Consider the following 18,511-nt stretch of genomic DNA (forward strand, 5'->3'; position numbering starts at 1 on the left):
GAAGAGAGAGAAAGAAGCAAGAAGCGGGGGTGGGAGGAAGGGAAGACAGACAAAGACTGAAGAGTTATTTCAGAAAAAGAGGAGACCAACATGATATAACAACTAAATACCGTATATGATCCATATTAAATCCTGAATCAGAATTTCTTTTCTATTTTGCTACAGTGATTTTTTAGGACAACTGAAAAAAAAATTGAATGGGGTTTATAAGTTAGACAATAGTATTGTTTCAAGTTCATTTCTTTTTTTTTTGAGTTGGAGGCTCACTCTGTCGCCCAGACTGGAGTGCAGTGGCACGCTCCTGTCCCCTGCAGCCTCGACCTGCTGGGCTTGAAGGGTACAGGAAACAGCCAGAGGGGCGGCTCCCAAAATGGTGCCAAACATGGTAAAGCCACACTAGACAACAAAGGCCCTAGGTTCCGGCTTCTTCATGCACGATTCCCCTCGCGCGCGAAGTTCAAGCCTGCAAGCCTCCAATCATTTCCCATGACGTAGCTAGCTTTGTTATACCCACCCTGCTCCCACGTCGCTCCTCCAATAAGAACCTAACACAGCCCCTTCTGGCCCCTGCCAAGTCCATAAGTACACCCCTCTCCCTGCATAACTCTCTCTTGCTCCCTCTCTCTCTTGCTCTCTCTCTCTCTTGCTCTCTCTCTCTCTCTGCTGTTTCTTTCTCTCTCTCTCTCACTCTCGCTCTCTCTTCCTTCCTCCCTCCCTCCTCCTCCCTCCCTCCTCTCTCTCTCCCCCACACACACACTCTCTCACTCCCCCCCCCCCCCCCCCCCCCGGGGGGCTCTCTCTCTCTCTCTCTCTCTCTCTCCAATCCCGCAGCCACAGACCCTTTCCCTTTTCCCTTGTAGCCGCTGCTTTAATAAACCTCTTGGCCTTAAACGGGTGTGGAGTTATCACTGGCGCCTAACTTCTTTCAGGGCTCTGGCGATCCTTCAGCCTCAGCCTTCCAAGTAACTGGAACTACAGGCCCACGCTACCACACCCGGCTAATTTTTTGATTTATTGTAGAGATGAGGTCTCGCCAAATTGCCCGGGCAGGTCTCAAACCCGCAGGGTCAGGCAATTCACTCACCTCGGCCTCCCAAAGCACAGGATTACAGGCTGAGCCACTAAGCCCGGCTCAAGTTCATTTCTTAATTTTGACAATATGTACTGTGGTTATATAAGTGCTTTTTTTTTTTTCTCCATAAAATGTCATGCTGAGGTATTTAGGAGTAAAGAGCATCTTGTCTCCAATTTACTCTCAAGCGGTTCAGAAAAACATATGCCAAGCATATACGTATACAGAGGGTGCCAAAAAATATCTACACATTTTAATAAAGGAAAAAAATTGTATTAGAACTGTAATACTCAATATATACTAATAACAAAAGATGAATACAAGTCATGCTTGACTTCTACAATTACAGGAGGTCCTCAAAGTGACTACCATCGGCATCTAGACACTTCTGATTACAGAAAACATCTCTTAACATTTCTTAAAATGTGTATACATATTTTTGGCACTCCTGGTATACATATGGAAGGAGAGAGAGGGAGATGAAGAGAGGGAGAGGGAGAGGGCAAGGGAGGAGAGAGAATGACAAATAAAGAGTCAACATATCTGGGCAAAGAATAAATGGGAATTATTTACGCTATTCTTAAAATCTCTCTGTAAGTCTGAAAATTATTTCAAGATAAAAAATTTTAATATTGTCCATCCAAGGTCAATCAAGCTGTAGCATGTTGTTTCTAGTGATATCCTTATGGAGCATTAAGTTGACAAGCCCCAGGATCTAACTCAGACTTCCCATGAAGACAACTGTGCCTCTCATGATTCTCAGAAATCACATAAATTCTTTTGTCCTTAGCTATAGCCCAAAAGCACTATAGTAATTTAGTAACAGTTGCTTAGATCAGAGATGATTTCAAGCCAGTAACTAGAAATTACCATCCTATCAAACTACAAAACATAAGGATGGTTAAATAATGATATAATCAACTTTAATGAGATTAACCAATGTTTAAAGTCTCCTTAATCCTTTTGGGAAAATGGAGTGGGGTTGGATAAGTCAACTTCAGAAAATACATAGATTTTATTGGAATATTTTAGTGACAGAGGTAAGGGCACTATTTCAAAAGTAAAATTTCATCCAGCAAGGCAGATGTTACCCAGACAACGGAGTGAGTCTTACTCTACAAACATTACCCAGTTTCTGGGGCATCATCAGACCCCTTCATGTAGTGCTCTTGCTTCATGTGAACGTTCCTCCCTCTCACTGTGATGGTTATCAAGGGAAAACCCTTCTGCAGTGTCCAGGTGTTCATCATGGTTTTCACATCCAGGCCTTCCTGACGCCAGTGCTGGTTTATACACAAACAGGCAGAATGTCACCCGTTTGACCCAACTCGAAGAAAAAGTGAGAACACCAATTTGTGCTCTAGGGGCTTCTACCAGTGACAGCTTCCTCTGTGGAGCTCTTCCTGATCCCTTCCTCTGCTCCCCAGCTCCCTCTTCTGGTCCCCTTTCCCCACTGTCCCCAGCCATCACACCTCCATTAGAGCACCGTTTACTTTGCATTTGCCTTTACTATAGACTTGGGTCTTGAGGATAAGTTGCCCATCTAGTTCTGCTGGGCACATTTTGGGGCTGGCGTAGCACCGAGCACAAAGCAGGCATGTGACTGAGTGAAGAGAGAGAAGGAAGAGGAAGTGGCTGGGCTTTCAATAGCTACATACTATGCTTGCTCTCGGACAAGCAAGGTGGAAAAAAATATTCAGTCAAGAGCCTGTGTTTCCAGTGTGATAGCACAGAGACGGCCCATGCTCAACAAAGAGTCGTGAGCTCAAAAAGAGACATGTTCTTTGATACTAAAAAAGCTTTTAAGAAAAAATTTAAGAGGTAGCAAAAGGATAAAATATGCCACATGACAAGTCTAGACACTACTGAATAGAGTAATGAAACAAAAAAATTCAAGAAAATAAAAATATAGTGGATATAATTCTGTTGAATCTCCAGATTCACCCTCAGCTGCCTTTAAAAATATTCCATAAGTCCAGATAATCAGAGATTCAGGCTGTTTTCTGACTCAGATGTTATGAATGCTTTATAGCTTCTCAAAAAAAAAATTAAAAACGTGAGATAGATCTAAATTCAAATCCCTGTTCTTCAATTTACCAGCCATATGCCTTTGGATTCCATATTCCCATCTGTAGAAACAGGAATAAGTAATAAGTCTTTGAGTACCTGGCTCATAGATTATTATGAAGAGTAAAGAAGATAATATACATAAGTGCTTAGCACGTGCCTAGTGTATAGTAAGTGTTCAAGAATGCTCACTGCCATAGTCTTTGCACAACTGAAGAGCTCTGGAAATGATTGACGTATCCTCCTGAGTGCTAAAATGCAGGCCTTTCATAGAAACGTGTTGCAAATCTCCTACTTTGGAGAGACTGAAATGAGCATCAGTGAGAAGGATTACCAAAGAAGACTGGGCAACTATCTTGTATAGTCATGACTGGAGAAAGATTTTTACAATAAAAGACTGTCAGACTGGTGTAGTTGAAATGCAGTATTATTTGGAAGGAAAGTGTACAATCAAGGAGTTCAGAAAGTTTAGCACAGAGCGATCCTTCAAAGAACAGAGCAAAACAATATGCTCAGGGTAATGTGTACAGATATAGAACCTTACTGAGGATGAAGACGAATGCTGGCTTCTAGAGCAAAAGCCATCCATCCCTTGTGTGCCATCTGTAGGGCAAATCTAAAAACCAAAAATAAACACATCACTCTCATTCCTATAGAAAACAATGACTTTTCCCAGAGGGATTAATATGATGCTGGGAAAACAACACAAGATAATAAGCCTGTCAATCTCAAATGTGAAGATATACAAAAACATACTCACGCTTGCCATGCTATTCCACAGGTCCTCGTTTTTGGTGTTTTTATAGCTGTACTTCTGGAGGTACTGTACAATACCACTTTTAAATGCATCAGCACCAAGATACTCCCTTAGCATATTCAGAATACATGCTCCCTGAAAAGATAATAGAATTGTTAGCTGCAGTTTGGTTGCAATCTAATCTGCTGTCACAATTTGTTTTGCAATAAAATGCATTTCTTTTAAAATGCGATGGCGGTAACATTTTAAAGTCTGGCAATTTGTGAAACAGAGTAAGTGGGTTCAACCTGGACCTATCTAGGTAGGGGATTTGTTTAACATGATTGCTTATGCCTTCAGCCCACTGTTATTTCCTACTCGTGGCCCCAGGCATCCCTGCAGGGCAAATTAGCACCATCGGCCATCTCCCTCTGTTCATGTGTGAGTAGACAATGGTGCCCATCGAACAGGGAACCTTAAACTAGCGCCTGGCTCTCCTACCACTCCAGGGCAAGAGTAGGGAGTGGGAAGTGGAGGAAGTTCTAGAGATGGAAGCCGAGATAGGTGCCAGGGAACCCAGCAGAAGTTGGTGTGGAAGTCCAGGGAGCCCAGGAAACCTTGAGTGCAGAGGTTTGAGGAGTCACAATAAGAATGGGAGCAAGAGAATACCCAGATGCCCTGTATTCCTGGGTCAAGGGCTTTCCTTTCCAACTCCCATTATCATAGATCATGGGTTACAGACTCAAATGCCTCCAGTGGCATATGGCCAGTGATGTCAATGAGAGCAGGAATCCAAGAGTAAGAACACTCCTTTACATCCTTTTTTCCCCTGTACTTTTAATGGAAACTTGCAAGCAAGAGGAAGCATAATGACAAATGGCAGCACGCTTTCAGTCTCTGTCAGGAGAAGACACTAGAACAGTTGGAAATGGTAGAGGCAGTAGAAAAGTAGCACATTGATCTTTTACAGAAGGAGCCACAACTTAGTGCCAGCTCATGCTGCCAAAGGAAACACAGGCCCCATGTGGCCAAATCCTCCTTTTCTGTCCCCAAGAGAAGTTGGAAATCTGGATTTTTGTATAAAATATCCCAATTATTAAATGTCAGCAACAATTTCCAACTCTGTTATTAAACACATTGCTCAGGACAATACTCTGCAGTTCGACAATATTAACCATTTCTGATGCCCTGAAAGACGAGCTACACAAGGGCAGACATTTTTGCCTGGTACGAAGTTGACGCTCAATCAATACCTACTTGTTGACTGGTGTATAGAAAGCAGTGTTTCTGTAGTCCATGAATTTTCAACCCGAGAAAGAGTAAATCAAGAACTGACCACATTGTAATCTTTAGGGCTATGAGCCAATCTGCAAATTAGGCCTAAATGAATTCACTCTAGTCAGCATGGGTCAGGACAGAAGGCACTCAGTCTGGGTCAGGTGTAGTGTCTCACGCCTGTAATCTGAGAACCTTGGGATGCTGAGACAGGAGACCTCCTTGAGCCTAAGAGTTCAAGACCAGCCTCAGCAACACAGCAAGACTCCTGTCTCTACAAAAAATAATTTTTAAAAAATTAGGTAGGCATGGTGATCATGCCCAGCTACTTTGGAGGTTGGGGCAGGAGAATTACCCAGGAGTTTAAAGCTGCAGTGAACCACAATTGCATCATTATACTCCAGTGTGGGTGACAGAGTGAGACCTTGTCTCAAAAAAATAAAAATAAAAAAGATATTCAATCTGAGTTTAACACTTCAAACTTACCGTAACTTCTCTACCCGGTACTTGTAAGTTTAGTGTCTAAACTGTAACCTCATAATCCACTTTTACCTTTTCATAAGAAACATCATCAAACATCTCTCGAATCTGAGCAGGATTCTCCACAGGTGTGGACACAGGGTGTGAGGAGTTTAAAGCATCTACCTCCATCGCATTAAAACACTTGCCAAAGAAATAATCCTCCTATTGAGACAGAAAAAAGAAAGCAACAATTATGAATTTACATTTAGATTTAAAATATGAAAGGAGGAATGTGTGATCTGAAGTAACAAGTCTATACCTCAAATTTCGGGGCCAATGTATTTCTAATATGCATAAAATAAAATAGAATCACTATTTCCTAAAAAGCACCTATGAAATCATGATTTTAGTATTAGATTTTGTTCATCTTAAATACTGATCACTTTAGAATAAAGAAAATTTCATATTAACCTAAAAACAAAACCATTACACTTATAGCCAACAACTATAAAACAAACTAAAATGTACAGCGATTTCAACATTTTCAATCATAATCTGTACTATTTTAGAGCAAAGATGTTTAGCTTTAAAAATATGTAATTAAAAAAATGAAGAACAATCGATAGCTAATAAAAAATAGAAAATAAGGAGAACAAATTAACTTGCTTTACTAGGGCACATTAACTCAATAGAATAATATACATCCATAATAATTTTTATTATTAAAGATGATGTGGAAACATAAGAAAATACTTATGATCCATGATAATGTAATAATGATAAATATTTTATAATTATAACTGTTTATAAATGAACTATGCATACAGGCAAATGAAAATGGGAAGTAAATATTCACAAATAAAAAGAGTCATTGTAGTAGGGTAAGGGATGTTTTAAACATAAAATAAATTTACTTTTAATTTTTCTACATGAGATTTTCTCCAGTTGAGCATGTGATTTTTAAAATAAACATATAGCAGTTCTAAAGCATTACATTTGTGACCCATGAGTATAGGTGATTACACAATCAAATATGCAGCACAACTCATTTGATTTGCCTAGTAAGGCTCTGTTGAGATAATAGCAATCTGTACCAAATAATTCTGCAATGAGCAGCCTAAAGTTGGGGAAATTATGCCGAACAACATTCAAGCTATCATTATTTCCATTTATTTGATATTAAGGGAAGACACAATCTGACAATTTCCTAATAACTATAGATTCTCAATTGAGTCTGGAAATAAGTCTTTGTGATATATCTTCCAAGTTCACTGGCATTTTTCAAACATGATTCACACCCAAACACTGAAGGAAGTTATCAATGAAATCTTTCTATGAATTCTATAATCAAAAATTAGTAAATATTTTCCAGTAACAACTGAATAAAATAACAGATTAATCTAAAATGTAAAAATAAATAAATAAATAACTGCTTACAACTTTCAGTTCAGGGTGGGTCACACTGACAGACACGAACTCCATAAACTTGGCAAATCCCTCATTTAGCCAAAGGTCATTCCACCACTCCATAGTGACCAGGTTCCCAAACCACTGAAAGAATAACATTACTCAGTTTACTTACACATTTCTATGGAGACTGGATTATTTATTGTCTAGACTGGCAGCCATAAACAAAAGACATTCAGAAAGAAGTATATTTTAGATCTCTAATATCAGTTTATGAACATTAACACATATTTATAGAACTAATAAACCTTTCTATATATGCGTTACAAAACATGAAACCTAATGTTTTAAATAAATGTTAATAGCTTTTCCTATGAGAAAAGAAACAAAGTAAAAATTATAAGCATAATGTATGAATAGCCTCATATGCCCCATAAAAGCCATATAAATATAGTTTAACTGTGCTTTTAAAAAAGTGTGAGTGAGCTTATACCTGGTGGGCAAGTTCATGGGCTACAATCATTGTGATGCCAAGCTTACTTGACGCAGAAGACGTTTCTGCATCAAACAGTAGAGAAGATTCTCTATATGTTGTCAGTCCCCAGTTTTCCATAGCACCAGACTGAAAGTCAGGAATAGCAGCAAGATCTTGGGAAGAAGTTAGAAAATACATGACCAATCTTTAAGCTATACATGACCCCAAACACACCAAACTTCCTAATGGATGGGTGTTAGAATCAAAAGCAAGGCTAAGCTGTCTGTGCAGAATCACGGAGCTCTGGACTGGAAGAATCTTTCAGAATGGAGAAAAGGGGCTCTGTGACTCAGGGTTCCCTTGCTATGACATGACACCTTGCTACAATTTGTATCTCATGCCTCTTTATTCCGTTTCTAACTTTCTGATGAGGTTTTGGGACTGAGTAATCTTAACAATTACCTCAATAATCCACTCTATTTTGGATGCCCAAGACCCACATATATCTAAAACCCCAAACATAAATGTTAAGGGTTCATACAAGAATAAAAAATGCAGATTTTTATTACACTGCATTAATGTATTCATTCAAAAAATTAAGCACCTTCCATGTCCTTGCCAATTAAAGTTGCCAATAATGAAAGAAAAGCAGCTTCTTCCTTCTGCTGTGTGATTTTATTTTCTGATTTTATAAAATCAGGAGGCAAAATAGTTCCTGTGCCATGTGCCTCAGGAACTATAAAGCTCTGCTTTCTTCACTGGCAGTAGAAGGGTACTGTAGAGATCAAGGGTAAGGAGATACTCAGAAGGATCAATGGGATGTTTGTCATTTGCTAGGGTTTTTCTGGTCTGAGGAGCTTCTGAAACAACCCTGGGATGTACCAATTATAATGATGAATCTACGACTGGGGTCATCAAAAGCAAAATCTCTACCTTGTTTGGGTAGGGGATATGGTATGTTGAAATAATCCTCAAAAAATTCTAGAAGAGTCACCGCCGCTTCCAGTGCATAATCTGCTTGATTTATCTTGTTTGGCGCAGCATATACAGAAATCTAAAGAGAAAAGCACAAAAAAAGTATCAAAATAACTTAGAGGCTTCTCTCCACAAGTATACAGAAGGCTGACATTAATGTCTTCATCCTGTGGGATATGGTTGCCAATACTGAAGAAGATGATTGGGAGCTCCATTTTTTATACTAATGTTGACCATTCCTGATCAATCCCCCTTCTGAATACAGCAACAAATGCTGGGTAACATATACAAGGATGTCTTCTTGAATGTGTTCATAAGGTGGCAACAAAGAATGAAGACTTAGAGGCCAAAAGTGAAGTGACAGCTGGATCCTCCAAAGTCAGCAGAGCACTGTAACCAGCTTTTGCCTTGGAACGCTAGCCCAACACAGCTGGACTCAAGCTTTGGTTATCATGGCATTGAAGGACTAGGGATAGGAGACAGAACCCAAGGCCTAAGTGGAAAACCTAACAGGACATACCACCCCTGGATAAAGCTAGAACCTAAAGGCTACACACCCTTAGTGTAAAGGTAAACTAGAAATAACTACACTTTCTCAAGGAAACTGCAAATAAAAAAATATTTTTAAATAAAAAAAACTTTAATTCAAATCTTGGTGCTGTATAAGGAGAATAGGGGGAACTTCTTAGAGAATTTGTACCTAGAAGTTAGGTACCTCATGGTGTTTAGCAGCTAAACTTATAATAATTAGGAATTGAAAAACCTAAAGCCAATAATTTAATGTAAAGTGGTTCCTGAACTGGTAAGTGCTTCCAGTCACTCTGCAGGAGCAAATATAAATTCACTCTGGAATAATCCTTTTGACTCAGGTAACATAAGTTCAGAGACATAATTCACAATATGCACAAAGAAACCAGACACCATGAGCAAGAGCCAGCAGAATCAACAAACCACAAAATCAGATACACAAAGACTTCAGATACAGCAATTACCAGACATAGGATATAAAATATATATGTCTAATGTGCTTAAAGAAATAAAAGAAAAGCCAGGTAAATTGGACTAGAAAAATAAATAAAGGAAATCCAAATTGGAAAAGAAGAAATCAAACAATCTCTGTATGCTGTTGATGTGATCTTATACCTGGAGAACCCTAAAGACTCCTCCAAAAGACTTCTGGACTTGATAAATGAATTCAGTAAAGTTTCAGGATACAAAATTCAACACACACAAATTAGTAGCACTGCTATACACCAACCAATAGTGATCAAGCTAAGAATCAAATCAAGAACTCAATTCCATTAGCAATAGTAGCCAAAAAGCTAAGATACTTTGGAATTCATTTAACTAAGGAGGTAAAAGATCTCTACAAGAAGAGCTACAAAACTCTGATGAAAGAAATTACAGAGAACACAAACAAATGGAGAAATATCCTATGTTCATGGATTGGAAGAATCTGCATTGTTAAAATGACCATATTTCCCAAAGTAATCTACAGAGTCAATGCAATCCCTATCAAATTACCAGTGTCATTTTTCACAGAATTAGAAAAAAAAAATCCTAAAATCCACATAGAACACAAAAGAGCCAGACTAGCAAAAGTAATCCTAAGCAAAAAGAACAAAGCTGGAGGCAACACATTATCTGACTTCAAATTACATTACCAGGCTGTAGTAACCAAAACGCATGCTATTGGTGCAAGAGCAGACATGTGGTTCAATGGAACAGAATAAAGAATTCAGAAATAAGCCCAAATACCTACAACCAACTGATCTTTGACAAAACAGACAAAAGTATACACTGGAAAAAAGGCACCCTATTCAACAAATGGTGCTGGGAAAATTGAATAGCTACATGCAGAAAAATGAAACTTGATCACTATCTCTTCTCACATGCAAAAATTAACTCAAGATGGATTAAAGATTTAAATATCAGACCTGAAACCATCCTAGAAGAAAACCCAGGAAAAACTCTTCTAGACGTAGGCCTAGGTAAAGAATTTATGGCTAAACTCTGAAAGCAAATGCAACTAAAACAAAAATAAATAAATGGGATTTAATTAAACTAAAAAGCTTCTGTACAGCAAAAGAAATAATCAAGAGAGTAAATGGGCAACCTACAGAATGGAGAAGATATTTGCAAACTATACATCTAACAAAAGACTAATATCCAGAATCTCCAAAGAACTCAAACAAATCAGCAAGAAAAAAACAAATAACCCCTTTTAAAAAATGGGCAAACAATATGAATAGATACCTCTCAAAAGAAGATATACAAATGGCCAACAAACATATGAAAAAATGCTCAACATTACTCTTAATCCGGGGAATGGAAATTAAAACCACAATGAAATACTATCATACACTGATCAGAATGGCCACTATTAAAAAATCAAAAAACAATAGATACTGGTGAGAATGTGGAAAAAAGGAACACTTATACACTGTTGGTAGAAGTGTAAATGAGTACAACCTCTATGGAAAGTGATATGTAAATTACTCAGAGAACTAAAAGTAGATCTATCATTTGATCCTGCAACCCTGCTACCAGGTATCTACCCTAAGGAACAGAAGTTGTTATATAACAAAAGCACCTACACTTGCATGTTCATTGCAGCACAATTCACAATTGCAGAGATGTGGAATCAACCTAAATGCCCATCCACCGTTCAGTAGAAAATGAAAATGTGCTATATATATACCATGGAACACTATGTAGTGATAAAAAAGAATGAAATAATGTTTTTTGCAGCAACAAGGATGGAACTGGAGATTATTATCCTAAGTAAACTGACTCAGAAACAAAAAACCAAACACCATCTGTTATCACTCAGATGTGGGAGCTAGACGGTCACAAAGATGAAAATAAAAGACACTGGAGACATAATAAGGGGGGTGGAAAGATGGGTGTTAGGGTTCGGAAACTGCCTACATGGCACAATGTTCACTCTCTGGGGAACAGGCCACCTGAGACCCGATCCCCAACACTACACAATATGTCTATGTAACAAATGTGTACCACCGAATCTAAAATTTTAAAAATTAAATTAAATCAAAATAAATACTATATAAATAAATAAAAATATAACAAAAAATAAATAAAAGAAAAAACTAAAAATATTCGTATGAATTAGACATTATCAAAACAATTGTTTTAGGCCAGGTGCAGTGGCTTATGTTTACAATCCTAACAATTTGGGAAGATGAGGAGGGATGATTGGTTGAGGCCAGGAAATTCTCGAGGCCAGCCTGGGCAACATAGTGAGAACTCATATCTACAAAAAAAACCTCTTAAAAATTAGCTGAGCATTGTGACATGTACCTGTGGTCCCACCTACTCAGGAGACTGAGGCAGAAGGATCACTTGAGCACACAAGTTTGAGGCTGCAGTGAGCCATAATCACACCACTGTACTCCGGTCTGGGCAAGAGATTGAGACCCTGTCTCTAAAAAAATAACAAAATAAATAAATAAAAATAAAATTTAAAATTAAAAAATTGATTTAAAAATTATTGTTTCTAAAAGATTCAGAAAAGTGGGCAAAATAATGTGCAGACGTTTTTGCCGATAGTTTCCCTGCTGAATTAAGGGTGTTCCCTTTATCCAAGTCTCAAGCATCATTTTCAAATCCTCAAGTAAGTAAAGATATCTCCACAAGAATAAGAAGCCTCAGTACTCAAGGAACAAAAGGCAATTCGGCAGAGAATTCCCATCTATGCAGACCTCAGTGAAATCCAGCCCAAATATATGAGGTATCTTCAAATAAAATATCCTTTCCCCCTCTCAGAAAAATCTGTTTGCATTCTGAGACATGGTTGTATAGATTACCTACCATGCTATGGTTCCCAGACAAGGAGCAAGTGCTCCTTGAAATAAGACATTATTTCTAGTGTTTTAGTATTTCCTGGCCCCGGTGCTCTTTCCAAAGCCTCTGATCACTCCAAGCCAGTTGCTTCTTACTTTCTTTACAATCAGAAATCCTCTGTTCAGAGAGTAACATTCACTTCCAAACTGTAGAAAGCTATAACCAGAAGTAGCCTTAGAAACCATTACACGATCTAGTCCAAGTTATACCTTTCAAGGAAGTAAAAACTTCATTCCAGCGGGAGCAGGGCCAAGGTTAGAGGGCCAGTCAGTGATGGAGCCATGATCACATGTCAGACCAGGCCACACTCTCTCAATACTGTTGCTATTAGAACCTTGCTGTACAAAAGAGCATCTGTGACACTAGAGTGATCAACCAGCCCAGTTTACCCAAGATTGAGGGGATTCTCAGGATGCAGGACTTACAGTTTAAAAACCAGGTCAACCAGGCAAATCAGTACAACTTGGTCACTGTATGTGACAATCACAGGCTCACCTTGACTCCACTCTTGGTCATCTTGCTGACAGACTCAAAATCTGAAATAATGAAGGCCACCAGGTAGGTGCTCATCTTCACAGTGACATCAAAATGGTCTTCTATGAGTCCTTCAGCTACAGTCACAGATTTCACCTGAAATTAGAATAACTCAAATTATCAAGTTATCAAATAATCCAATAGACTGAACACATGTTATAAAGAGAAATTTTCTAACTACCAGTCATAATATTGAAAGTATATGACATGACATTTCTATAATTGCTTTAAAAGTTATCTTTTCAACATTTAATTGCAATGTAGGTATTAAGGTCAAACCATTCTATGTAATTTCTTTTTTTATTAAGAAATAATCCCCACACCATAAAAATTTCCATTTTAAAGTATACCATTCAATGGTTTTTAGTATATTCATGAAGTTGTGCAGCTATCAACACTCAATTACTTTTAAATAATCTAGATGACTGCAAATGGGCTCATATCTGGTATATATGGATTGTTAACACAGATGGGACAAAACAAAACTGAGCTCATGGGTTTTGCCAAGATGTGGTCTACTTGTCCATACCTACAGGCTGGAGAACTCTCTGGAAATGCAATGTCTAGTACATACTCTACATTGGTAAAATACACAACCATATACTACCCATAAAGAGCTTCTGTTTTTCTAAACAATTGAAAGTGACTTATACTTGGGTCCGATCCTGAAAAGCCTCTTCCAAACTCAGACGTGCTTCATAGGAATCAGTTTTTAAATACAACCAGGGAGTAGCAGGTGGGGTGGGGTTGATGGAGGCTCAGACTGAGAGGTCCACTCCCAGAGAAGAAAGTCTAATACCTCTGCAACAAGAAGCATGGAGGGGAGATGCTGGAGAAAGAACCAGCCAGCACCAGCCTGAAAAACCATATTAGCAGGCACTTTTCCTATAACCCCACACTCACCCCTGTTGCTATGCCCTCATCCCTCTTCTTAATACCACCCGGCCATCAGCTATGGTGCCTGCCAATCACCATCCGGTCATTCAAACCAACTCCACTAGTCAGCCTCCTACAGGATCGCAAACCATCTTTTTCCATTCCTGAATCTGTACTAATTGTTAGGAAAGTAAGCTGATGAAACCAATTCAAATTTAAATGTGATGAACTTCTGCATACTGCCCAAGTGCTTCAATGTTCCAATTAGATTTATTTGTTTTTCCAGCTTCCAAAAATATCCCTCCAGACCTCGTTGTTCTCAGTGCCACATCTGCAGCCTGAGGCCAGGTCACTCCTATTAGCTTTCTGCCAGTGAGAAGTTTTTCTATCCAAGGAAAAAGATTGCATAAGAGATTTTCATATCTTCAACAAATCCATGGATATCCATGGATTTAGACTCCAGCATCTTCATGAAGTCTCCAGGGCTGCAGGACTTCCCTCTGCAAGCCTACAAAGATCTCCACCAATCTTGTTTGGTCCTTCAGTCTCTCTCCTGTCTCCATCTCATCCCTGTCCCTTTGTTTTCCCACAGTTATGATTTCCCCATTAAAGAGCTCATTCTTGTCCCAGGGAACAATACCATTATATTGAGGGTGGGGACTATATTTTGAAAAAGCATGTTCTTGTGTCTTAAATTTACATAGCATAATTTTGTATTGTCTTTCCATATACAAGGGGGGGCGGGGGACAAAAGTTCTTGGCTGATAGGGATTTGCAGAAAAGTGTTTTTTTCTAGAGGATAGCCCTCAGGGTTGGAGGTGGTGTCAGAATCTTGTTAGAGGAAGGGATCCCTACAGTATTCGAAGGTGGGCACAGAGTTTTAAGGTGGAGAAGTACCATACTAGAGGTTGGTCTGTGACTCTCAGTGGCTCTCCAAGCTAAGATATCACTTCCCTGGTCAGTATAGGGATGCTGGTCATCCTTCAGGGCTCTGGGCAAAGCTTATTTTACCCTGAGTGTCATCTGTGGCAAGCTTCTCTGAACAAGGGATGTGCTTCCAGGATTTGGTCCACACCAGCTGAGGAATGACAGCCCAGCTGACGTTTCTCTAAGCTACCTGAATCAAAGGATAATAGCACTTAATGAATGGTTTTATTCATTTGGCATGGTCCTCTCTTAGACACTTTTACAAATCATAGGGAACACTGCCCACATCTGCTTTGAAATAGACAATAATGGTTTATCTTCAGGGAACTAGGTTATCTATCATTACCCACCTTCACCACCATCATTTTCTGAAAAGATTACTTCTATCAGCCCAATTTTGTACATATAGTTATAAATTATATAGTTGATATTCGTATACAATATGTGGAAATTGTAGAAAATAACTATAAACTAGAAATGTGGCCTTATCAACAAAGCATTCTCTTTAAAATCTTCTTAAAAGATCATATGAGAAAACATGGGTGAAAGTGCTTTGTGAAGGGCACTATCATTTAAACTTCACCTGCTCAGCCTGTAATCCCGTGCTTTGGCAGGCTGAGGTGAGTGGATTGCCTGAGTCTGTGGGTTCGAGACCCACCTGGGCAACTTAGCGAGACCTCATCTCTACAATAAATCAAAAAAATTAGCTGGGCGTGGTAGCACGCACCTGTAGTTCCAGCTACTTGGAAGCCTGAGGAGGAAGGATCGCCGGAGCCCAGCAGGGCAAGGCTAAAGTGGCCGGGAGTGGTCACTGCACTCCAGTCTGGGTGACAGAGTGAGACTCCAACTCAAAATAAATAAATAAATAAACAAACAAACCTCACCTGAATTCCTTACACCATCTCTCTCCTCTCGACCTTGACAGCCTGGAATGTTACGCATACTGAAACCTTGCATTTTCTAGGGGCAGTGTTTTCTTTGACTACAAATAATCGTGGCTTGAAACAAAAGCATGAGTTGGAAATAAGAAATGTTACCAAGTATCCGTGAGGCAGTAAAACAACCAAAACAGGTTACCTGAATGTTAGCCATCACTGGGATAATGCAATTCACAGAGAACCGGTAGATTTTCCTGTGAGTAGATATTTAGGAGTTGAGACTCACCAGTGGCATATTGGAGATGGCCATGTGCCTTGGCTCCCTTCTAATCTTGATTGAGAAAGTGGCTTTGAGGGCAGGTTCATCAAAGCAGGGAAAGGCCATTCTAGCTGCAGTGGGTTCAAACTGTGTTGACGCAAGTATCCTAAAATTTGGCAAGTGAAATAAAAATTGAGTATGATGCACTAAGAACTCTAAAATAGGTGTCTGTGTTTTAATTCGTAAAGTTACAGTAAGATTGATGGGTTTCACTTAAAAAATATTATATATAACAAAAGCTATATAAACTAAGTTAAAAGACAAGTTAAAAAACTGGGAAAATTCATAGAAAAGTATTTATGAAAGAGTTAATAGCCTTAACAGGTAGTAAGCTCTTAAAGACGAGTGAGCGACTACCCAGCAACCAAGGCAATCTCAGGCGAATGTCATAAGCAGGCAATTCACAAAAGAAGAATCTCCACATCATTAACAAACATCAAAAGTTGCTCAATTTCCTTAATCAAAGTTATATGAATTAAACAAAGATACCATGTTTTGGCCTTTTTTTGCTCTAAGAAGATTGCCAATATAAAGTATTGATTAGGAATGAGAAAATATAACAAGGGTTATCAAGAGTTTATAGACTCTTAACTTGCCAATTTTACTTCTAGCCATTTATTTTAAAGAAATAATTTACAAGGACGGTCATCAAAGTGTTGCTAATACTAAAAAGTTGGAAAGCAACTTTTTAATTTAATTTCCATCCACAAGTGATTAAACAAATTAGTACACAAACATATATTTTAATAAAGTTAAATAGTGATAGTCATTTATAAAAACATCTTCTCAACATATTAAGTTAAAAATACTACCTTATAAAACAGAAAATAGAACAGTCATTTACATAATATATGCACATATATTTACATAATACATGTATATTCATAAAGAAGTCTGGGATGGTGTTCCCCAGAAATAAAGTAGTGGTTATTTAAGGGGCTCTACTGGGATAAATTTTACTTTCTTTTTTAACCTTGATACAATAATATGGAATTCAAAAAATAAATTAGTCTACTAACAAATACATTTTTATTTTAAAATTTAGCATTAAATCTCCCCCAAATAAGTCCCTTTCTTAAAAATAGAACCAAAGTAAAACAGGTTGGGATCCCTAAAGAAGTTTTAATTGAGAGAAGAATATTCCCTTTAATAGGCTGTAAATGAATTGAATTACCAACTTCCCAAAAGATTTGCTGAAGTCCTAACCTCCAGTATCTGTGCATGTGACCTCTGCAGATGGGTCTTTGCTGATGTAATCAAGTAAAGATGAGGCCATCAGGCTGGGTTCTAATCCGATATTACTTGTGTTCTTTATAGGATGATGGAATTGGGGCACAGGGAGAATGGCCATGTGACACAGAAGCAGAGATTGGAGTGATGCAGCTGCAAAGCAAGTAGTGCCAAGGATCAAAAGCCACTGCCAGATGTTAGGAAGAGGCAAGGAAGGACACTACTCAGTGGCTTAGAGAGAGCACAAGCCTGCTGCCACCTTGATTTCAGACTCCTACCCTCCAGGCCTGTGGGAGAATACATTTCTGCAGTTTTCAGCCACTCTGTCTGTGATTCTTTTTGGCAACAGCCCTAGGAAACTAATGTGTAGGCCAAGAGAATTAAAAATGTTTACTATGACTCAGAAATCTGATTAAATACACAAACATGGATTTACGTGGATAAAGTTGGAGGAAAGAAAATTGGTTAAAAATAGAATGAAAATGAGATCAAAAAAGCAAGGCAAAAAACAAATAGCCATTTGTAATATCATAAAGAAGACACAAAAGCAAAACTGAAGAAAAAGTTTAACCACAAGAGAATTTCAAAGATAATTCACCCGAAATAATAAATTTAGTGTGGGCAGCCCTTGAAACTTAAAGCAATTTGAAAAATTCACCTCACTTCCCCTTCCGTGGTTCTGTAGGTGCTTTTATAAAAGCCATGGAGACTCTCCGAAAGATTGCCGGCATAGTGGATGACAACGATGTACGGAAACCCAACAAGGAGAGGCTCAGGAGCCAGAAGTGCAATTTGCTCATGGGGGAGATGTTCCAGGACCCTCAGGGGTTCTTCAGTCGGCTTCTCTCCAGCTCCTTTCCTGAGGGTGGCCTTTGATATCTGCAGGTAGTGACTATGCAGAATGATGGTACTGGTAGACTGGCTGGCTGTGATTTCTACTTCCATGGTTCCCTGGAAAGTCAGTGTAGTGAGATTTGCATGGATCGTGAGATCGTAGTGAACTGGGATGACATGCTCAGGAAGTCGCATTTTATTCCAAGGAAAGGGTGTCCCGTCACTAGCTTCATGGCTCTGACACCATGAAGGAGTGGACACAGTTAAGAGACTCAACAGCAAGGGAAGTAGAAATGACATGGTTCCAAGGGGCCATTGGAGAGACGGAGACACCATCTTGTTCAAACTACCTAGTGGCATAGAAGAAAACCAAATAATTAAATAAAAGTCATTAAAATGTTATCAAGACAGCATAATTTCAGTCTGCATCCACCTCTACCCAGCATTAACAGAATAAATAAAAATTTCAAAAAATTCTAGGTCTTTTTCTAAAAGTAAGATTACCTTCCCTATGATCTCACAGAAGAGAGAAGTTTATGGTTAGCAACATCCATTGACACCTACTAGAAAGCATCATTTG

The 18,511-nt window shown here is 38.7% G+C and overlaps 1 protein-coding gene across 1 annotated transcript in view; it reads right to left on the bottom strand.

The window, feature by feature from the left end:
• The window catches only part of ERAP1 (endoplasmic reticulum aminopeptidase 1), a 30,638-nt gene extending 12,368 nt beyond the window's left edge, over positions 1-18,270 (bottom strand). The window contains exons 1-10 of the mRNA XM_008055044.1: positions 17,756-18,270; positions 15,835-15,973; positions 12,829-12,963; positions 8,428-8,548; positions 7,513-7,667; positions 7,050-7,163; positions 5,703-5,834; positions 3,900-4,031; positions 3,684-3,755; positions 2,201-2,355 (exon numbers count right to left, since the gene is read on the bottom strand). Coding sequence (XP_008053235.1) covers positions 2,201-2,355; positions 3,684-3,755; positions 3,900-4,031; positions 5,703-5,834; positions 7,050-7,163; positions 7,513-7,667; positions 8,428-8,548; positions 12,829-12,963; positions 15,835-15,973; positions 17,756-18,267 — 1,667 coding nt within the window. The 5' untranslated portion in view covers positions 18,268-18,270. The remainder of the gene's footprint in view (positions 1-2,200; positions 2,356-3,683; positions 3,756-3,899; positions 4,032-5,702; positions 5,835-7,049; positions 7,164-7,512; positions 7,668-8,427; positions 8,549-12,828; positions 12,964-15,834; positions 15,974-17,755) is intronic.
• Between the last annotated feature and the right edge of the window lie 241 nt (positions 18,271-18,511).

This window comes from Carlito syrichta, unplaced genomic scaffold (assembly GCF_000164805.1).
Source record: "Carlito syrichta isolate Samal-C Ts95f unplaced genomic scaffold, Tarsius_syrichta-2.0.1 Scaffold301643, whole genome shotgun sequence".
NCBI classification, from domain to species: Eukaryota; Metazoa; Chordata; class Mammalia; order Primates; family Tarsiidae; genus Carlito; species Carlito syrichta.